This window comes from Pelobates fuscus, chromosome 6 (genome assembly GCF_036172605.1).
Source record: "Pelobates fuscus isolate aPelFus1 chromosome 6, aPelFus1.pri, whole genome shotgun sequence".
In the NCBI taxonomy this organism is placed as follows: Eukaryota; Metazoa; Chordata; class Amphibia; order Anura; family Pelobatidae; genus Pelobates; species Pelobates fuscus.
This window is the reverse complement of record NC_086322.1, coordinates 145,653,907-145,669,764: the sequence shown is the minus strand read 5'-3', so window position 1 is coordinate 145,669,764 and position 15,858 is coordinate 145,653,907. Positions and strand designations below refer to the sequence as shown.

The following is a 15,858-nucleotide window of genomic DNA, read 5'->3' as shown; positions in this document are numbered from 1 at the left end:
CCTCCAAACCATCAGGAAATCCACAAGGAACTTCTAGCATTATAGCAGCTGCTATGGAGAATTTTAGTAACAGATTCTTGCAATTCCGGAAAATGGAGACAACCCTGTATTTTCTCACTTCTCCATATAAAGCCAAATATGAAGAGCATGATATTTCCTGCTTACACTGGTTAGATTTAGAAAATCTGGAAATGGAGCTATTAGAATTTCAAGAAAGCTCTATCTGGAAAAATAAATTCTATGACCTGTGTGCCACACTTGAGAAGATAGAATGTGAAAGGATGACGATGGACAGCACAGTTGGTAGTTCTGAAAATGAAATCCTTAAAGTGTGGAATTCTCTGCCAAATAATTTTAAGTCAATGAAAGCACTTGGAATTGCTCTTCTTTCGTTGTTTGGGTCATCTTATGCTTGTGAGCAGCTGTTTTCAGCATTGAATTATATCAAATCTGATACCAGAAACAGACTAAAAGATGAATTGAGTGCTGCATGTGTTGCTCTCAAACTAACGGAGTATGAGACAAGATTTGACAAATGTGCAGCATGTATACAGCAGCAAAAATCACATTAATTGTGCAAAAGAATGATAACTGCAAACTTTTACTAATGCAGTGTTTGTGTCCAAGACACTAATTTAGGAGTTGTTTAAAGTGTGTTAAGCAAGTTTAGTTTCTTTGCTTATTTTGCTCATCCTAATTCAGGTTGACATTTACTGTAACTGTAGAAGCAGAGAAAGGACCCAGAGTAAGGCTTTCCTCATAATATTTCAGTCTGGCATGTAATCATATTACAAGTTGAGTATCCCCTTGTACGCATCTTTGGCACAGTTTACATACAGTTTTGGTGCAGCTGGATGGACAGAAACCTGATGCAAAAATGCATGTCCATTGACATACATAGAAAGCTGCACCAAAACTGGATGTAAGACAGATGTAATTCTGATGTAAACTGTGCCAAAGCAGCATGTAACATGCATTCATACTGCAGTTGGATAGGTCCTTAATAAGGTAAAGCACCACCGAACACCAGTGTGTTTTAATTTACTAGAATTTATGTTTTTTTCAATAAAAAAACAAACAGTTTGTATAATTGAACTCTTTGTTGTTTTGTTCTTCTTTTAAGACAAAATATGTTAATTAGTTTGGACAAATGTGAAGGCTTGGCCTGCAGTTGTGGGAGGGGCATGATCCCCTACCTATTTAAGCCCACTACTCACCTCCACCTGTCCCGTTCGTTCCTTACCGTTACTTGGCGCTGGTTCCGGTCGCTTTTCTTCTTCACTCTTGTTCCTGCTCCTCGTGACTCTCGGCCGTCCTCCGCTGTGTCTCTGCTGTGTCGCCCAGCTCCAGCTCTCCTGTGGCTCCAAGTCATCCGCCGCACGTCTTTTCCATAAGTTGTAAGTTACTTACCCTGCCGTTGCGCCATGATCGCACTCCATCGGCGTCCTCACCGCGTGGGTCCATCCCCTGCACTGTTCTCATGTTTTGGGTGGTTTCTCCCGAACAGTTTTCTTCTTTTGCATGTTTTCTACTTACCTTCCCTTGATGTGGGTTTCGTGCTCCTTTTCCCGCGATCGCTTCTCTATTTTTTCTTTTTTGCTGTGCTTTTGGGTTTTTCTTTTCAGACGCTGTGCTGTCTCCTCTCCTCGTGGTTGGGTATGTATGTTTTTTCTGTTCGACCCCTACTGGTGGTTTTTCTTGTTGCTTCCATTACAAATGCTTTATATGAAATTAATAATAAAAAATAAAAAAATACCATAATATTAAATAATATTACATAATAATAAATAATTATGTACAGGATATTCAAATTATGTTTTTATCGGCTTGTCTCTTAAAGGGTCAGTTTATATCATAATAATAATTACAAATGTATTTATTTATTGATTTTTTACTTTTGGTTACGCTTTTTTTATTTTTTTTATTCAGCCATTTTCTGACCAGCTGACCCTCCCTCGGCTGGCCAGGGTAATTTGTTATGTACCATTGATACCCCTCTGGATGTACACCCTGCTCACATGGTCCTGGCCAATATTCGGAAGGATATCTTGGACGGCAAGGATGTGAACCTGGTTTCATTCCTTATTGCCTCTCAAGATATCGTTGAGAACAAGACTTATTCCTATGAGGATGTGTCAGTTGTGATCAAGGCCCAGAACCCCAGGCTTAACAGGAAGCTCTCTCTCCTGGAGTTTGTCCTGGCATTTGGGCTTTTTGGGGACATGCGGTGCTCGGTCTACCCAGCTAGGAGACAGGAGTTGGACCTTTACATGCATGAGCTGGTGGACGTGGACCACAAGTACGGAGGCACGTCTTTTTATGACTACCACCGGTCTTTCTCTGCCAAAGTGTCTGCAGCTTTCACCCAGTTTGGTGCCTGGTTAAACTGGGACGGTCCCCTCTTCCCCTACCTGTCGGCGAGCGGCGACCTCTCTGCTTGACGCGCCGCTCGCGTCCTCCTCCTCTCCATCCAGCGGCAGCAGGTATAATGCACATTTATCCGAACGTCGGGGTCACTCATGTGACCCGGCGTTAAAGCAACAGCACAATAATCACAGTGGGAAGTGTAAATACCTCCCACGTGTGATTGTTAATTCTGATTGGAAATTATCCAATCAGAATTAAGCACAGAAGTTATATACTCACCTTTCCTGTCTCTCAGTGCCCTGTTGTGGTCTTGTGATACCTGTATTGCAGTCTGTTCGTGCGTCTCTCTCTGGTCACCGATTATTTGGCTTGTTATTCTGATTTTCCCGTATTCTCCATTACTTTGACCTCGGCTTGTTTCTCGTTCTCCTGTTTTCTGGTTCCCTTTACTTGGCTTGTCTCCTGACTATTCTTAGTGTGCTTAACCCGGCCACTCTAAGGACCGGTATTGCACCCTTTCCTTCTGTGACCTGTTAGCGTGTTTGGTTCCCGAATCGTGACAGGGGTAAGCTGGACACGGAATTCTTCTGTAGACACTTCGCAGGTCTGAGGACACCAACTTGTGCCGTCTGCTCCTCCACGTCTCACTCCACGAAACTCTGTCCCAATATGGCCGAGGCTTCTTCCGGCCTTGTTGTTCCCTCCCCTTCCCCGCAGCCTGACAAGGTCATCAAGGACAAACTGGGTCGCCCCATACTCTTCCTGGGGAAATCCAGTGGTGAAAACCAGTTGAAAACACAGAGCGCCCTATCACAGGATCTTCTATTATTAATTGATAGTGCTGCTTGTGGCAGCATTCTTCTGTGAGACATTAAAAAACTTAGTCCTAGTCCATTATGAGGTTTAAGAATACCAGGGCTTCAGTGGCCTGCATCACAGCTGTGGCATATATTTAGAAAAATGTCTGCAATTTAGCATGGTATAGCGCATCAGTGGCTGTGCTTTGGCTTTCTGGAATATGAAAACATACTAGATAAAAATGGTGAGTAGGGTCTAACCATGTTAATTTCCTTATTAGCCTCATAATGGCAAGATGTGGAGACCGACCTTTGTTGATAGTATTACAGGCTGCCTAACTGTGAGAAAAACACTTAACTGAGTGCCCCTGCCATAAATGCCCCCAGTCAAATGCAACATCTACAAAAGGGTAGCTGGTAATGTGCTAGTTTCAGGATGCCAGTTATCCCTAAGCCACAATTTTAAAAAATAATAATTGTATGGGCTGCAACACCTGTCCCATTTACCAAGGCCTAGTCTGTTAGTGGGGGGATGAACGTGGACCTACCATTCCAGTTTGCAAAGAAGCCTTGCCACACAGCCAATTTGTCCCAGGCACGGACATCAAGAGAAACTCTGCTATCATTGTGAGTACAGGAACATTGTTTTACATAATAATCTATGCATTTCTTGAGTTGCCATTTTTTATTTTTTTTATTTAGGGTGGCTAGATTCCATTAATAAGGAGTTGAGTTGGATACCTAGAAAAATCACTTTAGCGGTTGAGCTTTCAGTCTCGTCTTGAGATAGCAGGACTCCTAATTTTGCAAAGATAGATGTAGCATCTCTACTTTGTGGATTAGGGTTTTCCTTTTCAATAGTCAAAAAATTGTCCAGGAAATCACTACTGAGCACCTGCATATGTGATGCAGGAGCCAGTAGAGGGTGTCAGTGTGAATACTGAAAAGTTTAAGACTGCCTTTAGCACCAACTGTGAGCCTTGTGGTGCCACTAATAATATACTAGATTGCCTACTTACAACCAGATGAGAACAAGCGAATGATAATAGGCTTTGGCGGCAGTCTGGCTCCACTCGTCTGATTTAAAACAGGCTCTCTGGAGGCTGTTTGTTACTGTGCTCACAAAAATCAGTGCCTTGGGGAACAGGAAGCAGCTCCATTTTTGGGGGCCTCTTACACAGCTCAAGGTTAGGGCCCCCAGGTCCTAACCATGAGTATGCTCATAAGGCCTACCCATAAGTCCACTTACATAGCCCACCCATGAGTTCACTCACAGGGAGTGGAGTGTATGTGTGTAGGGGATGTGTTATATGTTATTGTAGAGGATGTAATGTGTGTGGGTGCTCATGGAATGTAATGTAGTGTAGACATCAGTTTGTGTAGGAGATGTAGTGTGTGTGCGTGTATAGGGAATGCAGAGTGTTTGTGTGTAAGGGATAGAAAGCAGTGTGTGTTTGTGTGTAAGGGATGCATTGCATTGTGTGTTTCTGGGTGTGTGCATGTAAGGGATGCATTGTGTGAATCTGTGTTTATATGTGTAAGGGATGGCAGGTGTGTTTCTGAATGTGTAATGATGCATTGTGCGATTTTATGTTTTTATATTTAAGGGATGCAAGGTGTATCTGTAAGCAGTGGTGTATCCTGGTTTTGTGCTGCCCTAGGCAGGACAAAACCCAGGCACCCCTCTCACCCACCCCCCCTTTGCACCACTCCCACCCAACCCTTCACCCCGCCCTCTAAACACACACAAACACACACACATTCACTCACAGATACGCATACACTAGCTAACAGAAACACCCTCACACTCACTAACAGACACACACTAACAGACACACACACTCACAGGCAAACACACACACACACACAGTTAGACACACACACTAACAGACACACTCACAATCACTAACACACACACACACACACACACTAACTGACATACACACACACTAACAGACACACACACACACTAACAGACACACACACTAACACACACACACTAACAGACACACACTAACAGACATACACACACTAACACACACACACACACACACACACACACACTAACAGACATACACACATTTTTTTTTTAATTTTACCCCCCTAGCCTCTTTACCTGTGGGAATGCTGGGGGGGGGGGTTGTCTTTCTCCCTGGGGCTGATGGGCAGGCTGCTGTGCGCTGGCCGGCTGGCTGGCCACAAGCGGCAGGCGAGGGAGCAATTCCTCTGAGCTGCCTGCTCAGCTCCCTAGCGCGCCGCCCGCAGAGTGAGGCTGGGAGCCGGAAGATGATGTCATATTCCGGCTCCCAGCCTCACTCTGCGGGCGGCGCGCGAGGGAGCTGAGCAGACAGCTCAGAGGAAGTGCTCCCTCACCAGCAGCCCGACCGGCTTGTCAGTTAGCCGCAAGGCTAATAAGACATTTGCCCTGAGCAGTTGGGGACGGCTTTTTTTTCCGACCCCTGGAAAATGCCTCCCAAGGCAAATGCCTTGTTTGCCTCGTGGCTAAAACGTCCCTGTCTGTAAGGGGTGCATTGAGTGTGTGTAAGATGTATTGTGTGTGTGTGGGGGGGGGGGGGGTTGTGTGTGTAAGGGATCCATTGTGTGTTTCTGTGTGCATTGTGTTTGTGTGTACGGGATACATTGGGTGTGTGTAATGGATGCATTGTGTGTTTGTGTGTGTGTAAGGATGCATTGTATGTTTATGTGTGTGAGTAGGAATGCATTGTGTGTTTCTGTGTATGTGTGTGTGTGTGTGTGCAGAGATGCATTGTATGTTTATGTGTGTTTGTGTGTGTAGTGAGCATGTAGTGAGTGTGACTGTAGTGAGCCTGTGTGTGACAGTGAGCTTGTGTATGTCAGGGAGCTTGTAGTGGGCTTGTGTGTCAGTGAGCTTGTGAGTTTCTCTGTGTTGTGCTTGGGTGTTTCAGTGAGCTTGTAGTAAGCATGTCTGTAGTGAGCTTGTGTGTGTCAGTGAACTTGTCTGTAGTGTGCTTGTGTTTCAGTGAGCTTGTGTGTGTGTCAGCTTGACTGTAGTGAGCTTTTGAGTGTCAGTGAGCATGTCTTTAGTGAGCTTGTGTATGGGTCAGAGAGCTTGTGTTTATTGGTGAGCTTGTAGCGAGCTTGTGTGTGTCAGTGAGGTTGTTTGTAGTGAGCTTGTGTTGGTCAGAGAGCTGCTGAGTGTGCCAGTGAGATTGTCTGCAGTGAGCTTGTGTGTGTCAGAGCTTCTGTGTGTGTCAGTGAGTTTGTCTTGTAGTGGGCTAGTCTGTAGGGAGCTTGTGTGTGTTTTATTGAGCTTATCTTTAGGGAGCTTGTGTGTATCAGTGATCTTAACTTGAGTGAGCTTGTTTGTGTCAGTGAGCTTGTCTGTAGTGAACTTGTGTATGGGTAAGAGAACTTGTGTGTGTCAGTGAGCTTGTCTGTAGTGAGCTTGTGTTTTTCAGCCTGGAGGGTGAGTATTATAGCACTGTAATACCCACGGAATATGTTGAGTGAGGAGCTGTAGGTAAGAAACAATATAACAGCTACCAAAGCACATCAATATAAAAAATACAAACACTATGTGACATTGAATTATAAAGCTGGAATATTATTTTTTCCAGGGCTTTTTTCTGTTTCCAGTCCAGCCGTGCCCTCACCCCTCTCCTTAGTGTTCTTCTTTCCCCCTCCCCTCTCTTTAGTAGTCCTTTCCCCACCACATCCTCCTCCTTAGTGGCCCTCTCCCCCCACCCTCTTTAGTGTTCTTCTCACCTCTCTGTGTAGCATGACTACAGTTTCCTGTACCTTGCTGGACTGGCAGGAAATGCTCTCTCAGTGAGCACTTCCTGTCAGTCCGGCCGGGTTCAGGAAACCAGTGCTTCTGTACCGCGGTCCACTTTGCATGGCCACATTACACTGAGTGACTGGCGCACTCTAAGGCGGCTGATTAGGGACGCATTGGCCCTGGCTGAAAAGCACACTTGCCGGGACTGTCCTGGAAGGGTGAATTACCTGGGACAGACTCCAACTTGCCAGGACTTTTCCTTCAAAAACAGGACAGTATGAATGATGTACAATTGTCTAGTGTGCTTATTAGGGGCCCAAGACCTAATTTTTTTCACATTTTGTTCTTGGCAGAGCCCCCAGGCAGAATACACTGTTGTTTTTAGAACCCAACTAAGTAATTAGGACTTTTGTTAATTTCTCTATTTTATTTGTTTCTGTTGTTGGGGTAAACAATTAGTTTGTCATTTTTTTATATGCACTGTGACTACTATTGTGTTCATAATAAATATTTCTTTAAGTTCTGCCTTTGTCTGGTAAAAAAATCATGTTACCTGATTAGATCAATGTATTAGTAATCTGAAATCACAGGGTTTGCAGTCTAATTTATAAATTGTCTTGGTGGTGGCAGAGTTATGAGATTCTTTATGTTATTATAATTAAGTGTGGATGGTGTTAAGGGGATTTTTTAAAACATAATTTATGGTCTAGTGCAGACAAAAAGTAATCTTTAACCCTTTCACCACCAGAACCAAGTCTTGGAGTAGGGTGCATTCATTACAGGTAGTACATGTCAAAATAACATCCACAAGAATGCCTAGACCCAAGATTTCCCAGCAGAACCTTGCCCAGAGCAAATCACTACCTTCACTACCTTCTTACCATAGTGCACCCTGCTGCAATCTCTTTCCCAAGTAAACAATGCACACGCACCCAGCCATGCATCTGATCTAAAAGAAAGCATGATTCATCACACCTAAAAAAACATGATTCATCACACCAGGCAAATGTTATGGTCTCATTCTGACACTCTGGTCCCCATTGAATGCACTTTTGGTGGTAGGCAGGGGTCATCATAGGCACTCTGACCAGTCTGCGTTTACCCAGCCCCATGAACGGCAAACTGCAATGCACTGTGTGTTCTGACACCCATCTAAGTTTTAAGGTTTTTTTTGCAATTTGATATTGCGTGATCACACCAGATGGGTTAGCCTTTTCTCCATATGTAATTTGGGCACTCATGTTGCTAATGCTGGTTCATCGATTGTCCTTCCATCACTTTTGTGAACACCACACATGACTTTCTATTTTTGAGATGGTGTTTTTTTCTGTTGTGGCTGACCAATGTATATACACCATTTGCTGCATGGGAATAATTTCAATTGGTGCCCTTTGAAATTGACACCTAATAAAATTAAAAACAGCCATACCGCCAGCTACTTATTGGTTTATGGCGGTATAAAGACGCCAATGAATGCATTCATTTTTTATAGTGGTTTCCTCATTGCTGATTGAGCACATCGTCCAGTCCCCTGCAATTGTCTCGATTAGCAGATGTTTTAAGTATGTGACTGCTTAGCTGTTTACATGTATTTTTTTGTATGTGTGGATTGCTCATTTTAAACAAGAAACTGGGTTATACTGAACAAGACATATCCATTCAATGCAAATCAGCAGATGTCTACCAGATTTACCTTTAGTAAATATCTAAAACAAAAATAGAGTAAATTCTGTGATTTTAATTCATGACTTTATTTGGACGTGACGGTTTGCATTATATATCACACTCCATAACCATAATCTTTTGCACATAATTAATGATAAATGCATAAATGTGTAAGCTAACTTCCTTGTTGTACTTTAAATTTTTTAATGAAAATGTTAAAATACAAATAACAAGATCACTGACATGAACATGAACATACTAGATTACCATTTAAACGTTTGAAGTCTAAATTATACATAAGATTATGCTGTGTTATCTCACTAATTAAGGACCACTGCTAGTGTAATATTTGGTCACATACCCTTCATACATATTCGTGTGCACAGTCACTTTTTTTTTATAATAATAACTTATAAATAGTGTATGAATAAAAAGCTTTATGTACATCCTACTAAAACCTTCCACTGCCTCTGTGTCATAGGAAATAAATTTGCATTACAGGTACTCGGCTAATGGGTAAACAGTCAACTTTCACTGATATCAGTTGTGGATTTCATTCGTCAACATGTTCAACTAGCCATGAGCTGTTTTTATACATGACAAATGTGTCATGTTTTACATATTCAAGTGTATCTATATATTTAAATGTAGTCCCAGGCATTTTAAAATTCAGCAATGACATGTTTACATAGTATATCAAGGTGTTTTGCATTACAACTGATTGTAATCTCGATTTCTAGGAAAAGTTACCATGTCCTAAAAATTCCTCTAAAGGTTAAACAAAGCAAATGGTTTTCGTTATATAGCTGATTAAAATGTATCCTTAAGACTGGCACTCCTGCACCGTTTCACTGTGTTTGTTATTGTGCTAGGAATGTTTATTTAATCTAGTCCAAATTATGATAAAATATTGTTTTGGCTGCAAATGCAAAAATCGGTGACTAATTCCTTGTGTGGTATATCCTCTAAGCCAGGGGTTCTCAACCCAGTCCTCAAGGACCCCCTACTAGTCCAGGATTTAAGGATTACCTGGGTGTATCTAAGGTGTTTAGAAAAAGAAAAAAAAACACCTTAGAGTCTGTGTTTTTTTTTTTTTTTTTTTTTCTAAACACCTTAGACACACCCAGGTAATCCCTAAATCCTGGACTAGTAGGGGGTCCTTGAGGACTGGGCTGAGAACCCCTGCTCTAAACTGTGACTTGAAGTAAACAGACAACCAAAGGTTAAAAACAACAACCTCTAAATCAACTATTTTACCCACCAATGTTAAACTCAGTCTTTAGTAAATGAACCCTAAATGTATATAAATACTCACTGCAGTGGTATCTGTGCATTTCTTATTGGTATACTCAGTTTGTACTTGAAATAATCTCACAATCCAAACTACAGTTTTTTTTTTTTTTTAAAGTTAGCATTTGAAAATGTGCACATTCTTAACCACAGAAATCTATTTGCAGAGCCCCAATTTTTCAAGCTACCTACAGGAAAGCATGAATGAGCGCATGAACTCACAGCGGATGGACCTTAGCTCCCACTATCCCCATCACGGGAGGAGGACTAGCCAGCACCGAGGGAGCCTCGGTACTGGAAAGTGGTAAGTTAAAAAAATATTTTTAACCCATTAATCACTGATTAGTGGAAGGAGATCAACAAAACTAAGGACAGGAACACTATAGTATTCGACTTGTGTTCCTAACGCTATAATGTTCCTTTAAAGTCAGAGTAGCTAAATTGAAAGCATTGACTTAGAAAAAAAAACCTGTTTGGCTCTTTTGACCTTAACTTTGAAATTTACTTTGAATTCTCCTTTAATTCTAACTTTAGCAAATAACCCTGTAAGTTGTCATTTAAAGCAACACTAAAGTGTCAGGAATACAAACATAGTCCTAGTGTAGCTATTTAGGTTGCTAGACCTGCTCCAATAGCACTGAAAATATGATTTTACTCACTTATCCTCCCACCTTTTTCTGTCCGTGCCGCAGCTGGCACTGCCTGGTTCCACTTTTATGGCTGAAATTATCAATCTTGATGATCTTAGCCAATCCAATGCTTTTCCATGGTAAAGCATTGGAAGACTATTGTGCATGCATGGCAAAACATCATGCTGCACCAATCAGCATATCCTCGTATATGCATTGAATCAATGCATCTCTGTGGAGAAGATTCAGCACTTCTATACAAAGTGGACTAAGTGAGTACCACTACAAGTGATAATAGGCACCAATGTAAATGCCTTACATTGAAAAGCCTGCAGGGACAGGCTACATACACCAGAACCACTACATTAACCTGTAGTTGTTCTGGTGACTATAGTGTCCCTTTCAAAAAAAAATAACAATATCAAAGTACTAATACTGTTACATATGTTAAATTGTTTTTGCTGAAAGTTCTAACAGTCCCTACTGAATTCTATGATTATATATAATTCTATTTTTTTCATAGATTACATTTTTCTCTGTGATAGTTGTCATTAAAATTGCTCAGCCTTAAAACGTATCACCACTTATCCATGATCAATACAAGGTAATTACTTATTTTAGTGTATTTTATTAGGCGCATGTGAGCGGTGTCTTATTTTTTGTATTTCCCTTTTTCTGAAATGTATTAGCTCAAAAAGAGTTATTATTGAGCAAAGTGCTAAATAAGGAGTAATCACCATGGAAACCAATTGAATGTCTCTCATTATTTAACACTTTGCACATAAAATACCACTTTTTCGCTTTGATAAATCCATTATTTCCCATGTTTCAAATGTAATGCAATGTCTAACCAGTCAGAAACTAAACATTTTACAAAGAGCTCAGCAATGCTAAAATTCCACTTAAACTCCTATAGTATCTTTCCTGTGTGGTTAACCCTTCCCCTGTCTTTGGCTTTGCTAAAATACCAAATTAAATTATACAAACTAGAGTACAGATGTATTATAATCTGTTGATCCATTCCCTGCTTCCAGTTCAAGCTCTAGCTGTAACCCCAGCTGTGCAACCACTGTGCCCCCATTTACATTGTCCTAACACCAAATTAACTCTTACAATACAGTGTTACCCCTTTTCCTACTTTCATTATACCAAAATAGGCATTACAGTGGTTAATAGGGCACTGTATTAAATGTTAGCTAATTTAGTTAGAAGTAACTCCTACAAGCCTGTGTCTTGTGCTGTTAAACCTTTTCTTGATTCCATTATACTTGAGGTTATTGCATATCTAAATAGGAAAATGACTTAATGGCAAATATATAATTTAATAAGATTTGCACTAATATCAGTCACGTTTTTATATTTGTGCAGAATTTTATTAAGTTGCAAAATTGTATTTACTAATACTGTCTCGAAATTGCCATACATGGCTGGGATTCAAAATACTTAATCCTGAAATAGGGAATACAATGCTCTAAAATAAAACATTATCTAAACACAATAAGAAATGATTGACTTGCTCCTTGGTGGGCTAAAAGCTGTATTGATAATGAACATTTAAGAATCTTGTTCCCTAGATAGATTATAAAAGCAGTACACAGTCATCTGTGTATCATTCAATGTGTTATCTCTGAAAAGCAGGCGCTACAAATAAACCCTGCTGGTCATCTCATGCCTCTAGAAACAGGTGACCTCTGGAATATTAATCCACTAAACTTGAATTAGCATTGAATTCGACGTGAAACCAGGAAGACATCATGACTCATAGTTTGCTTTGGCTTCAGAGTTTAGCATGTTGTGACTCACCTGTCTACAGCAATAGCTGACATGGAATAGATACTGGCAAAGATGGCAGTGATGGGAAAGAAGTTGTGAAATCTACAATAAGCTTCTCCGAAATACCATTCGTTGTGTAGGGCATAAATGAAATTAACCAGAGTATTGAAAGCAGCCATCGAAGCATCTGAAAAAGCCAAGCTGACCAGGAAGTAATTGGTGACCGTTCTCATTCTTTTATGAGCCAAGATGATCCAGATGACTATGATGTTGCCAAAAACTGCTACTGCCACCATGGAACCATAAGCCAGAGACCAGAGAGCTATACGCCAGGGTGGTTGCACGAACTTATGACCCACTGGAGAAGTTATATTACTTTGCGTTATGTTCTTTGGCCATAACATCCCTTCACCAAGTGGAGCAAATAAACCCACCCCTTCTTCACTTGTTACGTTGATTGGAATGGAGGTCATCCTGTTCTCCTTGGACCCCACACAATACCACAGAGCCAGGAAACTGCACAGAGCCTTTAGAATTCAGTGCAGGAATGTCAGTGTGAAAAAACAAAAAAAACAAAAAAACGGTGAACTCAAATTGAAAGCATTCCTTTTCTACAGAATAGCAGTTTAACCCTTGAATGACTGATCTGGATAAAGGAACTAGTCTCACAAGACTGAAGGCTGTGTAGATGTGAACTGCAGGATAAGTTTGTCTCTACCAGCTGTGATCGAGTAACTGTAGAAACAGCTGGTGTGAAGAGCCTTTTATACAACCTCATCATCCAATGTCTAGGAAAACTACGGTGACATCACGAAAAGGTGGGGGTTTGGAGCTAGCCCCCTGGGTGCCTCTACATTCCCACTACCACATAAATAGTTAGATGTATTGTGAAGGGTATCGTGTCAGCTTTAATCCCAATAAGCACTGACTACTCTCCCTACAGCTTGATTTCCTGCATTGGAACCTGTTTATCTCACCTTGTTTGTGTGTTTTTATTAGGGGAACTGAGTCTATAGTCTGTAGATCTGGATGGATGTGATGTCTGTGTCCATGGTGCTGAACGTTCTAATCGCAGTTCTGTGTGACATTCTGAAGCATCCAGTCCCCATGCCTGCCTGCACAGACAGCAAATGGCATCAAAGGGTACAAGTGACATGCTGTGCTTTTACATACACATGCAGTTCTTGGATGCATTGTGCAGAGTGTTTTTTTTTTTTTTTGCCACGGATGTATATCAAATAATCAGATCAAACATAGATTGATAAACTTATATTTGTGGTTTTAGACTCTCTCTTCCATATGTTATCATCAAGACATTATCACCATTGTATTACATAAAATATCATTATATTGATATCATTATTAACCTAACCTGTTTGAAATTTTATTGCTTAAAAGTCAAGTTTAAAAAAAAAAAAAAAAAATGATTTCTGGAAGTGTAAGTAGTTAATTTCATGGCTGCTAAGATAAATACCAGTGTATAATAAGAGAAAGAATTTGCACACAAAGGTGTTAATTTACAAAGACAATTATATTTATTTATTATTTTTATCGTGGATAGATAACAAAAAAAAATCAAATAAAGTGATAATATCACTACAAAAGCATTCAATCAAAAAATCTTTTACTTATAAAAGTAAAAACAAAAAAAAGTAACTCAAGTAATCAGTCTCGGTCTGATGTGAGGTTAAATAGAATAACATTAGTCAGCACATAGAAAACTGAAGCAATAGCTAAGTAATGAAGACTTGAGGCTGTTAGACCATAAATCAAACAGTTTAATTTGTCTCTTGCTAGAACAAAACAGGGCACAACGCTGCATTAATGTACCTGGATATATTCTATAAATTGCTACACCACACACCACAACAAAACGGTGTTTCACGTAAAACTCCAAAAGCAAACTATTTCAGACAGTATTGTATCCTCTCTCTCTAATCTGTATGTAAGGAGTTAGGTCCCACAAGCTCCCAAAGCTTTGTGTTCGTGGAATCTAGCTTTGTATAGAACCGAAGGGTAATGAGCTGCTGAGACCAGCACAGTATATTGCAGCGATTCTGCACTGTATGTACTTAATGCAGTATATACCCATCCAAAAAGGTGTGAGCACCTAGGAAAAGTTTGCAAAAATATAGTTTGTTCAAAACAATTTCCCAAACATTGAGAACAATGAATACAAGCTGACACAATGTGTTGGAAAGATCCGATCGTGCAGAGCTCAGTGTGTCTGAAGTGAGAAAAACACACTGTTTAGTGTTTAGATATATGATTCACACCGGGATCCTGTGTGATCAGGATCAGTTTAACCCCTTAAGGACCAAACTTCTGGAATAAAAGGGAATCATGACATGTCACACATGGCATGTGTCCTTAAGGGGTTAAGAGATTCTGAAATACAGAGAGGTCTTGGATCCTGCTGTTGTGACTGAAAGCAATCCCGCTTGGTGAAGTCCATTGTACAGCCTGCAGCCATGTGAATGAACCTTCACGTGGTCCGGTCCTTCAATGGGTTCAATGGGCTTCAGGTATCACTTTGCTGAATCGGTGAGATAGTGCCAGACTGAAGCTATCTTAATCCTTATAACAGAAGGGCAAATTACCACAAAACTCCTAATAGATCCTCCAATGATTGTTTGTACATATTAACAATGCACTTTAAAACAGAACTTTTATTTTTTTACAAATGCATGCAATGAATCAAAGCGTCTAAATTTAGAGAGATATACATAAATTGAAAACATTTTGGAAATAATACAAATGTAAGCCAAGATATAAGCAACACAAATATGACAGTGCATATTCTTTTATTTTTAAATTCTTTATTTTCCGTACATGAAAGAGACATACAGTATCTGCAAGATCAACATTGTAATTGTTATTTTTTTATTTATATAGCGTCAGTAAATTCTATAGCGCTGTACAATGGGTGGACTAACAGACACATAATTGTAACCAGACAAATAGACTCACAGGAACAGAGGGGTTGAGGGGCCTGCTCAATGAGCTTACATGCTAGAGGGAGTGGGGTATAATTACACAAAAGTTATAAGTAGTGGTTGTGGTGAAACCAACCTCGCCACTGGGCATTGGAGAAGCCTGTTTGCCCGCCTCCTGCCTGCTGACTATGGCCCCTGGGAGATTTGGCCCTTTAAATACAGTATTTGGGCATATTGTATTTTATTATGCTGCTGGCCCTTTAAGAACCATCTGGGGACATACTGTGACTTTTGGGAACAATGCCCCTTTAAGACTGTGTCCCCTGTCCCCATAATATACTTTGTTTGTGCCCTTTTCCTACTTGGTTCAGCAAATGGGGCTTACTGAACCAAGCACCACACAGGCAGACCACCCAGAACTGGAAGCGTGCTGGCAATTTACCTCCCAGGCTGGGAGCCTGCTGTAGGTAAATTGGCGACTGCTGGGGGGCCGCCATTCGCACAAACGAACACACCGCGGTGCCATCTTTTTTCATTCAAATGCGGTCAGCGGTGTATGGAGCCAAATTCATGGAACGGAAATCGGCTACACAGTTCCACGAACACCGCTGACCCTTACCTTCTCCTACACTGAATTTTCA

General features: G+C 40.8%; 1 protein-coding gene across 1 annotated transcript in view; it reads right to left on the bottom strand.

The window, feature by feature from the left end:
- Nucleotides 1-12,988, bottom strand: part of TACR3 (tachykinin receptor 3) — a 275,893-nt gene extending 262,905 nt beyond the window's left edge. Inside the window, exon 1 of the mRNA XM_063458395.1 lies at nt 12,312-12,988. Within this exon, the coding sequence (XP_063314465.1) occupies nt 12,312-12,754 (443 nt within the window). The 5' untranslated portion in view covers nt 12,755-12,988. The remainder of the gene's footprint in view (nt 1-12,311) is intronic.
- Between the last annotated feature and the right edge of the window lie 2,870 nt (nt 12,989-15,858).